The following is a 13,080-nucleotide window of genomic DNA, read 5'->3' on the forward strand; positions in this document are numbered from 1 at the left end:
ACTACACTGATCTTCTGAAAAACAATCCCTTAGCAGTTATTATGAAAAGGACTATTACATGGAAACTTTTTGTCTTCAAAACCAAGATAAAATGTAACCTTGACTTAATGATTTAAAAAGCAGCATGCCATATCCGCAAAGGCTGGTTTACAGTGGTTGCACTTGTAGTTTTTGTTGCAAAAACATTTTTGTCAGCAGTTTTTTTGACCAGATGTTATATGCTGGCCAATAAAAAAATCATAAAATGCCCTAAAAACACAGCATTTTTTAAGCATTGTGTTTTAAGACAATTTTCTGGAATTTATTTGGTCCCTTGGCATTAATTTCAACATGCAGCAAGCTCTGTGTGTAGCATTTTTCCCTGAAGTTTAGAAAAAAAATGCAAGTTAGGCCTCCTGCACATGAACGTGGCCATGTTGCGGAACTCAAATTGCGGGCCACAATGCACGAACACAGACCGGGGGGCAGCCACAGCGGATCGCAGACCCATTCACTTTAATGGGTCCGCGATCTGCCCGTTCCGCAAAAAGATAGGACATGTTCTATCTTTTTGCGGAATGGAAGTACTCCGTAGTGCTTCCGTAGGGTTCAGTTCTGTGCTTCTGTTCCGCGCCATTCCGCATCTCCGGATTTGCGGACCCAATGAAGTGAATGGGTCCGCATCCGTGAGGCGGAATGCACACGGAACGGTGCTCGTGTATTGCGGATCCGCAAATGCGGTCCGCAATACGGCAACGGGAAGCACACCTTGGTGTGCCGGAGGCCTTAGGCTACATGCACACGAACGTTGTTTGTTTCTATGTCCATTCAGTTTTTTTTGCGGATAGGATGCGGACCCGTTCATTTCACCCATGGTGATGGACCATGTGATGAGCGCAGTGACTTCACCAAAGGTCCTTTTCCTCCCAGGTCCTCAAAGAAGAAGAAAGAAGACGAGCCGGACTGTGCGAACAAGTGGATGAGGTGAGTTTAATTTTTTATTTTGTAACCCCTCCATCCCTAATTCACTATGCATTCTGTATTAAGAATGCTATTATTTTCCCTTATAACCATGTTATAAGGGAAAATAATAAAGATCGGGTCCCCATCCCGATTGTCACCTAGCAACCATGCGTGAAAATTGCACCGCATGCGATTTTCATGCAGCCCCATTCACTTCTATGGGGCCTGCGTTGCGTGAAAAATGCACAATATAGAGCATGCTGTGATTTTCACGTAACGCACAAGTGATGCGTGAAAATCACCGCTCATCTGAACAGCCCCATTGAAGTTAATGGGTTCGGATTCAGTGCGGGTGCAATGCGTTCACCTCACGCATTGCACCCGCACGAAATTCTCGCCCGTGTGAAAGAGGCCAAAAACACCACAACCAAACAAATAAAAAAATATGCATGAATTTCATAACCTTTGTATAATCACAAAAACAAGTGTGGAAGCACTCTAAGCCCACATGCACATGACTGTATTTTGTATCCGTGTCCGATCTGCATTTTTTGAAGGATGGCACATGGACCCATTCGTTTCTATGGATCCGCAAAAAAAAGGACAGCACACGGATGTCATTCTGCAAATTATACATGTCCTATTCTTGTTCATATTACTAATGGCAGTGATAAAAATGCGGATTGCACATTGAAGACGTCCGTATTTTGCAGAACCGTGGTTTGTGGACCGTAATATGGACACAATCGTGTGCATGAGGCCGAAGGGTGCAACACTCCAAGAACTGTTTCAGAAATTTTGGCAACTGTAAATCTGTTCCATTCATCTAAAATGAGCTTATAGAAATCCATATGCTTGCTAGCTTGCTTGCTACGATAACAACTTAAGGCCTCTTGCACATGAACGTGTGCGCCCCGTGGCTGTGCTGCGGGCCGCAATGCCCGAACACCAACCGTGGGACAGCCGCAGCACATCTCGGACCCATTAACTTTAATGGGTCCGTGATCCACCCATTCCGCAAAAAGATAGTAGTGCTTCCGTAGGGTTCCGTGCTTCCGTTCTGCACCATTCCGCATCACCAGATTTGCGGATCCATTGAAGTGAATGGGTCCGCATCCGTGATGCGGAATACCCACGAAACGGCGCCCGTGTATTGCGGATCTGCAAATGCGGTCCACAATAGGGCCACGGAGCGCACACGTTCGTGTGAAAGAGGCCTAAGGCTGGTGTCACACAGTTTTTTCTGGTGTTTTTGAAGGGTTTTGTGGGCGTTGTCTTTTTTGTTGTTGCTTTTTTTTTTGCTGGTGTTTTTATTGCAGCATTTTTAGGCTAAAACGCCAATTCCAGCCTTTGAATGGAAGTCTATGAGAAATATGAAATGCAGGATAAACAGACCCTTTTTGTAATGGCATTTTTTCACCTTTAAAAATTCATTTTTGGGTCCATGACATTTTTTTCAAATCACAACATGCTCTGGGTTTGGCATTTTTTTTCTAATTGCCTGCCATTTTTCTCCCATAGCCCTCCACTTTTTTTCTTTTGCAGCATTTGCTATTTTTTATGGGACATTTGCATAGCGTTTTTTTTCTACCATAGTTCTTCCCATATAGCTGTACAGAGAAAATTACATTACACATTACGGGGGTTTAAAGGGACTCTGTCACCACTTTCTAACCCCCCCTTTTCAAAGTATTGTTATCTGCATGGCGCCCCTGTGATTATAAATGTGTTGTTAGAAGTTAAATTCGCCGTCTCCTTTTGATAAAAAGAGCTTTTATCTAACCTGTCAATCTTCTTGATAAGGTGCCCAGGGCGTTTCTTTTCGTCTCAATCTGCCGCCCGCCGCCGCCACCGTTGGTGCCCAGCTCCTCCCCTCATGCTTTCAGCGCCGCCTGAATGTAATCAAATACGCCTCCGGCTCTCTCTCAGTGCCCCCTCCTCCTTTTCAAAGATCCCGCGCGTGCGCACAGGGCTGTGCCTGATGCGCCCGTGCGGACATTTACAATCAGCCTCATTGAGCGAAGTGCGCATGCGCGCACTTCGCTCAACCTCCTCATCAGACGAGCACTGCAGCCAGCCGGCTGCAGTGCTCGTCTGATGAGGAGGTTGAGCGAAGTGCGCGCATGCGCACTTCGCTCAATGAGGCTGATTGTAAATGTCCGCACGGGCGCATCAGGCACAGCCCTGTGCGCACGCGCGGGATCTTTGAAAAGTAGGAGGGGGCACTGAGAGAGAGCCGGAGGCGTATTTGATTACATTCAGGCGGCGCTGAAAGCATGAGGGGAGGAGCTGGGCACCAACGGTGGCGGCGGCGGGCGGCAGATTGAGACGAAAAGAAACGCCCTGGGCACCTTATCAAGAAGATTGACAGGTTAGATAAAAGCTCTTTTTATCAAAAGGAGACGGCGAATTTAACTTCTAACAACACATTTATAATCACAGGGGCGCCATGCAGATAACAATACTTTGAAAAGGGGGGGTTAGAAAGTGGTGACAGAGTCCCTTTAAATACATTCATAGAAATCGGTAATTAGTGATCTGGATTATGTAATACTTAACTTTTACTTTTTAATATAAAATAGATGGGATACATCCCTCAAAATAACAATAGGCTGAATACACAAAACCGTTTCCAATGCCCCACAGTCAGGGAGGGGTGCTTGGTGAAAACGGTAACAACTGTGTCCACACTTAGGTCCCTTTCACACGAGCGAGTTTTCCGCGCGGGTGCAATGCGTGACGTGAACGCATAGCACCCGCACTGAATCCTGACCCATTCATTTCAATGGGGCTGTGTACATGAGCGTTGTTTTTCACGCATCAGTTCTGTGTTGTGTGAAAATCGCAGCATGTTCTATATTCAGCGTTTTTCACGCAGCCCTGGCCCCATAGAAATGAATGGGGCTGCGTGAAAAGCACATTGCATCCGCAAGCAAGTGCGGGTGCGATGCGTTTTTCACTGATGGTTGCTAAGAGATGTTGTTTGTAAACATTCAGTTTTTTATCACGCGCGTGAAAAACGCATCAAAACGCATTGCACCCGCGCAGAAAAAACTGAACAACTGAACGCAATCGCAGACAAAACTGACTGAACTTGCTTGCAAAATGGTGCGAGTTTCACTGAACGCACCCTGAACGCATCCGGACCTAATCCGTCACGCTCGTGTGAAAGAGGCCTGTTTGGCCCTGAGAAGATCCCTACATGAACGTTTCTGAGGCAAAGAAAAAAACAATCCTCTCATCAGGGGAGTATATATAGAATGGGCCAGAAGATGTAAATTATTTGCCACCAGGTAATATCTATGCCTGCGGCCTCAACCTGCGTACCGCAAGAAGGGAGGGAGGGGGTTCTTTCATCTGCTCCCCTTTCCTTTTCCCTGTATGTTGTGCACCTATCTGTGCACTCCACTCCACCTGGGAGCCATTGCTCCTGGTGGCTTCTGCATTTGCTGGTGACTATATTATCTGGTGGCAAATAATTTACATCTTCTGGCCCATTCTATATATACTCCCCTGATGAGAGGATTGTTTTTTTCTTTGCCTCAGAAACGTTCATGTAGGGATCTTCTCAGGGCCAAACAGGGACCGCAATTCCAGGGTTAGGTTCCGGACGGGGACCCAACTAGTGGGATACCCCGTGGTTAGACCAAAGGGTTATCGTAGGGTCCTGAGGGTCGACTAGGGATAGTAAGGAACATCTTCCTGTGATCCTTTTACAGTGTGCTGACTCTCGAACTGCCGAAGTGGACCATCCTGATCAGAAACATTGAAACGAAGGTGTCCAGAGTATCCACCATCTGTAGGGTAGGACACCTGGTTTTTCAGCGGTGCCGCCGCGCACCATATGTGTTGGGTGTAACTGTGTATACCGTGTTGCACGGTTCCCTTTGACGCCCATATCATTATATGTTCTCTGTTGTTTTGTTGTGTGTCGTTGTGCATTTTGTTCATGCTGTGAAATACCTGTCTGCATTATATGTTTGCCATTGGTATATAAGGTGTTAGCGTATATCAATGCTGATACCTTATTTATTGTGCGGCTCTGGTACCAGTACATACCTGTTCCTGTTACCCCCAGTGTCCCACATTCTTTGAACCAGTGAGAACACAGCTGTTACCGTTCTCTCACAGCCCCCCCCTTCCCTCCACCTTGGGGAAGTGGAAAACGGTATTGTGTATTCAGCTTTTTTACGCACACGTGGTGCCGGCACATATTGACTGCCGCCGACCCGTTTTATTGTCTGGGTACTAGTGCATACCAGCTCTTGTTACCTCCTGTGTCCGACACCACCTGAATAAGTGTGGACACAGTTGTTACCGTTTTCACCAAGCACCCCTCCCTGACTGTGGGGCATTGGAAACGGTTTTGTGTATTCAGCCTATTGTTATTTTGAGGGATATATCCCATCTATTTTATATTAAAAAGTAAAAGTTAAGTATTAAATAATCCAGATCACTAATTACCGATTTCTATGACTCATGCGAGTGATTATACACGAATATCAATTTTCTCTGATTTGGTCTAAATACATTCCTATTAAAAACACGCCAGGAAAGCCAAAATGCCATTGAAAAGACAACACTATATAGGCAAAAATACCTCAAACACATCTAAAAATTATTCCACAAAAAAAAGCTGATTGTCTGGCCCAAAAACAAAACAAAACACCAGAATCAAAACTGTGCTTGAAGGATACCTTATTCACAAGAATGGACCTGATTTTCAGTCACAGAAATGGTCAAATCAAATTGGAAATAGGATGGACTCTCTGCTAATGATATACAAGCAACAAAAGAATGCTGTTCCTGTTTTCTCTTCCTCCCTGGTGTCACCCCCTGCTGTTTACCCCTCTGGTACATTCTCTCCTGCAGCTACTGGTGGACTATCATGCTCCATAATTTCCCTCTCCTCAGTGTAGTGATCTCATAGAAAATTATGTGAAGCCTCCAGAGACCATTCAGTCATTCATCCCTACTTCCAAAGTCATAGACATATATAGCTATATATCTCTCTAGACAGGGAGAAGGAAATTGTGGCGCCACTGCAATACCATATGTACTTTGGGGCTATATGTGAGGGTCTTATTTTGTATGCGGTGGAAGAAGGGGGAACAAGAGCTAACGCAATGCATCCAGGGAGATGCAGGTGCTTGACTGTCTCATGTCACCTACTGCCCACCCACAGGAAGGAAAGTCCTCCAGATAAGCAGATGAGTAAAAAAAGAGTCTTGAATGTGTGGGATAACCCCTTAAACTATTACTGGTGTAGAGATTTTCCATAACATACATGTAACACTATATCTGTAGAATACATATATCATGTGAATACATTGTTGTTACATTACCTTATTGGATTTAGCTTTTCCTTCATTGAACTCAATCTCCACATACTCTGAGGACAACAAGCCACTGTAAAACACAGAGTAATATAGGATATTTAAATCAACGAGAACTGTATTGACGCCACACAAGTGCACAATCTTTCCAAATTGTATATTTTAATGTTCACAATATTACACAGATTTGGCCACATTTAAAATATTAATTTCAAAGGGTTGGCCATGGATTAAACAAAAAAAGTGAAATACTTGCCCATAGTTTGTGTCTGGTATCGCAGTTCAGAACAACTGAAGTGAATGGGATTGAGCTGAAATACCACAAATATCCTGTGGACAGGTGTGGTGCTGTTTTTTTGGAAGTAAGGCAAAGTTCACACTTCAGTTACTTGGTCAGTTTCTTTCATCAGTTAGGCCTTCTGCACACAAACACCGTCCGTGGGGCAGCTGCAGCGGATCGCTGACCCATTCACTTTAGTGGGTCCGCGATCCGGCCGAGGACATGTTCTATCTTTTTGCGGAACGGAAGTACGGGACGAAACCCAGCGGAAACACTCAGTAGTGCTTCTGTAGGGTTCCGTTCCATGCTTCCGTTACGCATCTCCGGATTTGCAGACCCATAAAGTGAATGGGTCCGCATCCGTGACGCGGAATGCACACGGAACGGTGCCCGTGTATTGCGGATCCGCAAATGCGGTCCGCAATACGGCAACGGGACACCTACGGTCGTGTGCATTGGGCCTTAGGCTGAGTTCACATCACCGTTTAACTTTCCATACTGATCCGAAAGAAGAAGAGAGAGAAAAAAAAAAAAAAGATCCTGTTGAATCAGTTGTCATCCATTTGAGCCATTTCCGTCGGAGATCTGTTTTTTTAGACAGAAAAAACTGAAGTGTGAACTCAGCCTAAGCAGCCATGTTTTTAAAATCCTGAACAACCCCTTTAATTACAGTTTCTGAAAATATTCCAACCAATAGATGTGTAAATTGATATACAGCAGTGAGAATTTATTTGCACAGAAGGGCTGCAGCTATCGATTATTTTAGTAATCAAGTATTCTATCGATTAATCCAACGATTAATCAAGTACTCTAATTAAAAAAAAAACTAATTCAAAGAATATTTTCCTTTATAAAAACTCATCAGCCCCCCGTGCCATCATCAGCCCCCGTGCCATCAGTCTTCAGCGCCATCAGCTCCTTCCATGCCATCAGCTCTCTCCATCAGTCCTCTCTGCCATCAGCTCTCTCCAGTGCCATCAGTCCTCTCTGCCATCAGTCCTCTGTACCATCAGTCCTCTGTACCATCAGTCCTCTGTGCCATGAGCTGCCCCCAGTGCCATCATGTACCCCACTCCCCCAGTGCCATCAGCCCCCTCCATGCCATGTTCCCCGGTGCCATCAGCCCCTCCATACCATCATGTCCCCAAGTGCCATCAGTCCCTCCATGCCATCATGTCTCCCAGTGCAATCAGCCCCTCCATGCCATAATTTCCCCCAGTGACATCAGCCCCTCCATGCCATCATGTCCCCCAGTGCCATCAGCCCCTCCATGCCATGTCCCCCAGAGCCATCAGCCCCTTCATGCCATGTCCTCACTCCCCCAGTGCCATCAGCCCCCTCCCTGGTAATACTTACCTTTCCTGGCAGGGTGCGCGGCTGGACGATATGGAGTCCACAGGAGAAGGACCGCAGCGTCTTCTTCCCAACATGCACTGGGACCTGACATCGCACAGCGTCAGGCAGCGCACGCAGGACAGTGCAGCATGGTGCCAACGGGAGACCATGGAACGGTGAGTGATAGACTTCACTCACACTCCATGGTCACATGATCAAAACGAATCCTCGATGCAGGAGTTTTTTCTGCCGATTTACATTGAGCAATCGTTGCAGCCCACTGCACAGCTAAACACAATGGGATATATTGTGCATGGTGTATTCTTTCCGCCATTGTGGTAATTGTTATACCAAAGATGAACAAAGCATTGTTGATTTTTGGCCAGTTAGACAATTTGAGGAGTCATCAGGCAGGCAGTAATAGCTGAAAAACTTCAATACAAATAGCAAATCACTAGAAGCATTGGTTGCTTGGCCGCTTGGGCCTGATTTGCAGTGTAATATATTAGAAGAATCCGGGCACTCCAATCACAATTGCAATTGTGCACATAGCACTATTCAATAAGCCAAGTAATTTAAGGCTGCGTTCACACGAGCGTGTCCGGATTAGTTCCGGATGCGTCCCGGTGTGTTGCGGCAAACCCGCGCGAGTAGGAATGCAATTGCAGTCAGTTTTGACTGCGATTGCGTTCCGATGTTCAGTTTTTATCGCGCGGGTGCAATGTGTTTTGCACGCGCGTGATAAAAAAACGACTGTGGTACCCAGACTCGAACTTCTTCACTGAAGTTCAGGTTTGGGTTCGGTGTTGTGTAGATGTTATTATTTTCCCTTATAACATGGTTATAAGGGAAAATAATAGCATTCTGAAAACAGAATGCTTAGTAGGTGATCAGTTGAGGGTTAAAAAAAATAAAAAAAATTAACTCACCTTCTCCGTTTGTTCGCGTAAGTCCCGGTCTCTTCTTTACTTCTCAAAAGATGAACTATGGGCTAAAGGACCTTTGGTGACGTCAGATCACATGCTCCAATCACATGGTACATCACCGCGGTGATGGACCCTGTGATTGGAGCATGTGATCTGACGTCACCAAAGGTCCTTTAGCCCATAGTTCATCTTTTGAGAAGTAAAGAAGAGACCGGGACTTACGCGAACAAACGGAGAAGGTGAGTTAATTTTTTTTATTTTTTTTAACCCTCAACTGATCACCTACTAAGCATTCTGTTTTCAGAATGCTATTATTTTCCCTTATAACCATGTTATAAGGGAAAATAATACAGTGTATAGACAGTCACCTAGCAACCGTGCGTGAAAATCGCACCGCATCCGCACTTGCTTGCGGATGCATGCGATTTTCACGCAACCCCATTCACTTCTATGGGGCCTGCGTTGCGTGAAAAACGCAGAATATAGAGCATGCTGCGATTTTCACGCAACGCATAAGTGATGCGTGAAAATCATCGCTCATCTGAACAGCCCTATTGAAATGAATGGGTCCAGATTCAGTGCGGGTGCAATGCGTTCACCTACCGCATTGCACCCGCGCGGAAATCTCGCCAGTGTGAACGCAGCCTAAGGCAGTTTATTTCTTCTTTCAATTGCTATATTATCAAATAAACATTATAAATGCAAGCATGCCTTAATGTTCTTTTTTAACCTATTAAGGACCCTGCCATATTTCACCTTAAGGACTAGGCCATTTTTTGCAAATCTGACATGCGTCACTTTATATGGTGATAACTTTAAAGTGCTTTTACTTATCCAGGTCATTCTGAAATTGTTTGCTCGTCACATATTGTAATTCATGACAGTGGTAAAATTGAGTCCAAATTTTTTTTTATTTATTAAAAAAATACCAAATTTACCAAAAATGTGGAAAAATTCTCAAATTTCCAAATTTCTATTTATCTACTTTTATAATAGATAGTAATACCTCCAAAAAGAGGTATTACTTTACATTCCCCTTATGTCTACTACATGTTTGGATCATTTTGTGAATGCCATTTTATTTTTTGGGGACGTTAGAAAGCTTAGAAGTTTAAAAGCAAATCTTGAAATTTTTCTTTAAATTTCCAAAACCCACTTTTTAAGGACCAGTTCAGAATTTCACTTTTTTGCCAGATTTTCCATTTTAATAATTTTTTTCCCACTAACAAAGCAAAGGTAAACAGCCAAAAAAACTCAATATTTATTGCCCAGATTCTGAATTTTACAGAAACACCCCACATGTGGTCGTAAACTGTTGTACGGGCACACGGCTTTGCGCAGAAGGAAAGGAACTCCATATAGTTTTTGGAAAGCAGATTTCACTAGGATAATTTTAAGCTGCCATGTTACATTTGAAGACCCCCCTGATGCACCCCTAGAGTAGAAACTCCAAAAAAGTGACCCCATTTTATAAACTACACCCCTCAAGTTATACAAAACTGATTTTACAAACTTTGTTAACCCTTTAGGTGTTCCACAAGAATTAATGGAAAATGGAGATGAAATTTCAGAATTTCACTTTTTTGGAAGATTTTCAATGTTATTCCATTTTTTCCAGTTACAAAGCAAGGGTTAACAGCTAAACAAAACTCAATATTTATGGCCCTGATTCTGCATTTTACAGAAACACCCCATATGTGGTCGTAAACTGCTATACAGGCACACAGCATTGCGCAGAAGGAAAGGAACGCCATATGGTTTTTGTAAGGCAGATTTTGCTGGACTGGTTTTTTGACACCATGTCCCATTTGAAGCCCCCCTGATGCACCCCTGGAGTAGAAACTCCCCAAATTTACCCCATTTTGGAAACTATGGGATAAGGTGGCAATTTTGTTGGTACTATTTTAGGGTACATATGATTTTTGGTTGCTCTATATTACACTTTTTGTGAGACAAGGTAACAAAAAATAGCTGTTTTGGCACCATTTTTATTTTTTATTTACAACATTCATTTGACAGGTTAGGTCATGTGGTATTTTTATAGAGCAGGTTGTTACGGACGCGACAATACCAAATATTTGTCTCCACATTCTGAAAGCCGTATATTTTTTTTTGGGCTTCTGTAGCAGCTCATTTTTTTGGGGATGATTTGATGGTTTGATTGGTACTATTTTAGGGTGCATATGACTTTTTGATCGCTTGCTATTACACTTTTTGTGATGTAAGGTGACAAAAAATAGATTTTTTTACATCTTTTTATTTTATTTACGGTGTTCACCTGTAAAAAAAGGGTTAGGTCATGTGGCATTTTTATAGAGAAGGTTGTTACGGATGCGGGAATACCTAATATGTATACTTTTTTTATTTACTTAAGTTTTACACAATAACAGCATTTTTTTAACAAAAAAAAATATGTTTTAGTGTCTCCATATTCTGAGAGCCATAGTCTATTTAAATTTTTTGGGCAATTGTCTTAGGTAGGGGCTCAATTTTTGCGGGATGAGGGGACGGTTAGATTGGTACTATTTTGGGGGGGGTATAGGCCTTTTTGATCACTTGATCGTTTTTATTTTATTTTTTGACTGTGTTCACCTGTCGATATGGATAATGGGATACCTAATATGTCTAATTTTATTATTTTCCCTATTTTTGAAAAAATGTCCCACTTTATTTTTTGTCTCATTCTGGGACTTACACTTTTCTAATCCCCTTTACAATGCATGACAATACTTCTGTATTGTCATGCATTGGCTGTAAGTGTATTACACACTGTAATACACTTGCAGCCTGCTTGCCTGTGAGATCCAGGGTGTTGGATCTTACAGGGTCTCCTGGAAGGCAGCCACGATGCCTAAGGAAGGCAACGGGCTGCCTTCTCTGCCATCGGGTCCCCGTCACAGCAGCGCGGGGACCTGATGGCCGCCCAGCACATGTCGGAAGCCCGCACGTGCTGCGGTCAGTGTTGACTGCGGCCATGCAGGGGTTAATGCGCCGGCATGCAGCAGGGGTTCGGCAATAAGTGACTGCCGGACCCCTGCCGCTGATCGGGCGGGCGCAGCTCCTGCACTCGCCCGATCACCATGCAGTACATGTACATCACTGGTCCTTAAGTCACGGCCAGATATGACGTACATGTACGTCATGGGTCCTTAAGGGGTTTTAAAGAGGGATTCTAACCTTTGGAAGATACCTTTTTTATAAGGATCAGGGAACAACAATCTGATCAGAAACACCCCGCATCAAAAACGTATCAAAACTGATTGCAGCTGTGCAGAAAAAACTGAAACCCTGAACGCAATTGCAGACTAAGGCCTCATGCACACGGCCGTTGTTTTGGTCCGCATCCGAGCTGCAGTTAGAGCGGCTCGGATGCGGACCCATTCACTTCAATGGGGCCGCAAAAGATGTGGACAGCACTCCGTGTGCTGTCCACATCCGTTGCTCCGTTCCGTGGTCCGCAAAAAAAATATAACCGGACAAGAATAGGCAGTTATATTAAAGGCTGTCCATGCCGTTCCGCAAATTGCGGAACTCACACGGACGCCATCCGTGTTTTGCGGATCTGCGATTTGCGGACCCCAAAACACACAACGGTCATGTGCATGTAGTCTAAACTGATTGAATTTGCTTGCGAATTTGTGCAAGTTTCACTGAACACACCCTGACACAATCCGTATCGTTCGTGTGGAAGAGGCCTTACACAATTAAAATCAATGGACTGCTGAATCAAAAAGACCATTCTTTTCCACTCGCTTTCCTAGTCAATAGATGAATGTTCTGAATCAGAAACGCCTATTGCCTCAAAATTGCCCTATTAATTGATGTTTCCAGAAAATGCCTTTAAATACTATGAAAGAGATATATAGTGGTACCTAGTTATTTTGCAAGTGCGTGCTTCTTCGTAGAGATAGCATTTTGTCTAAAGTAATGGCCGGACAGGGGGGCAGAGCGTTTAGAGGAGGCCCACATGACGGGGGTTTGGTTCAGGGAGACCCCGGGGGTAGGGATAGTAGGTCAGTAGGGTTAGAAGGGTTGGGTTAGGGAGAGCCCGGGGGGGTAGGGATTGGCCAGTTTGAGTTTAGGCGTGGTGAATAAGGGGTTAAAAAGGTGATTGAAGGGGGAAAAAGGGTGCCATTTTAGGTAAAAGAAAAGAGCAACCACCCACCCACCCTGTTATTTTTGAGTGTTTCTGGTTATTGGAGAGTTTAAGGGTGTCTTTTTATATGGGGTTTTTTGTTTTGGGGGTGGGTAGAGACGGTGG

The 13,080-nt window shown here is 44.2% G+C and overlaps 1 protein-coding gene across 1 annotated transcript in view; it reads right to left on the minus strand.

Moving 5' to 3' along the window:
- ADAM23 (ADAM metallopeptidase domain 23) overlaps nucleotides 1-13,080 on the minus strand; it is a 475,404-nt gene that overhangs the window by 346,609 nt on the left and 115,715 nt on the right. Inside the window, 1 exon segment of the mRNA XM_040441050.1 lies at nucleotides 6,288-6,351. Within this exon segment, the coding sequence (XP_040296984.1) occupies nucleotides 6,288-6,351 (64 nt within the window).

This window comes from Bufo bufo, chromosome 7, assembly GCF_905171765.1.
Source record: "Bufo bufo chromosome 7, aBufBuf1.1, whole genome shotgun sequence".
Lineage (NCBI taxonomy): Eukaryota > Metazoa > Chordata > Amphibia > Anura > Bufonidae > Bufo > Bufo bufo.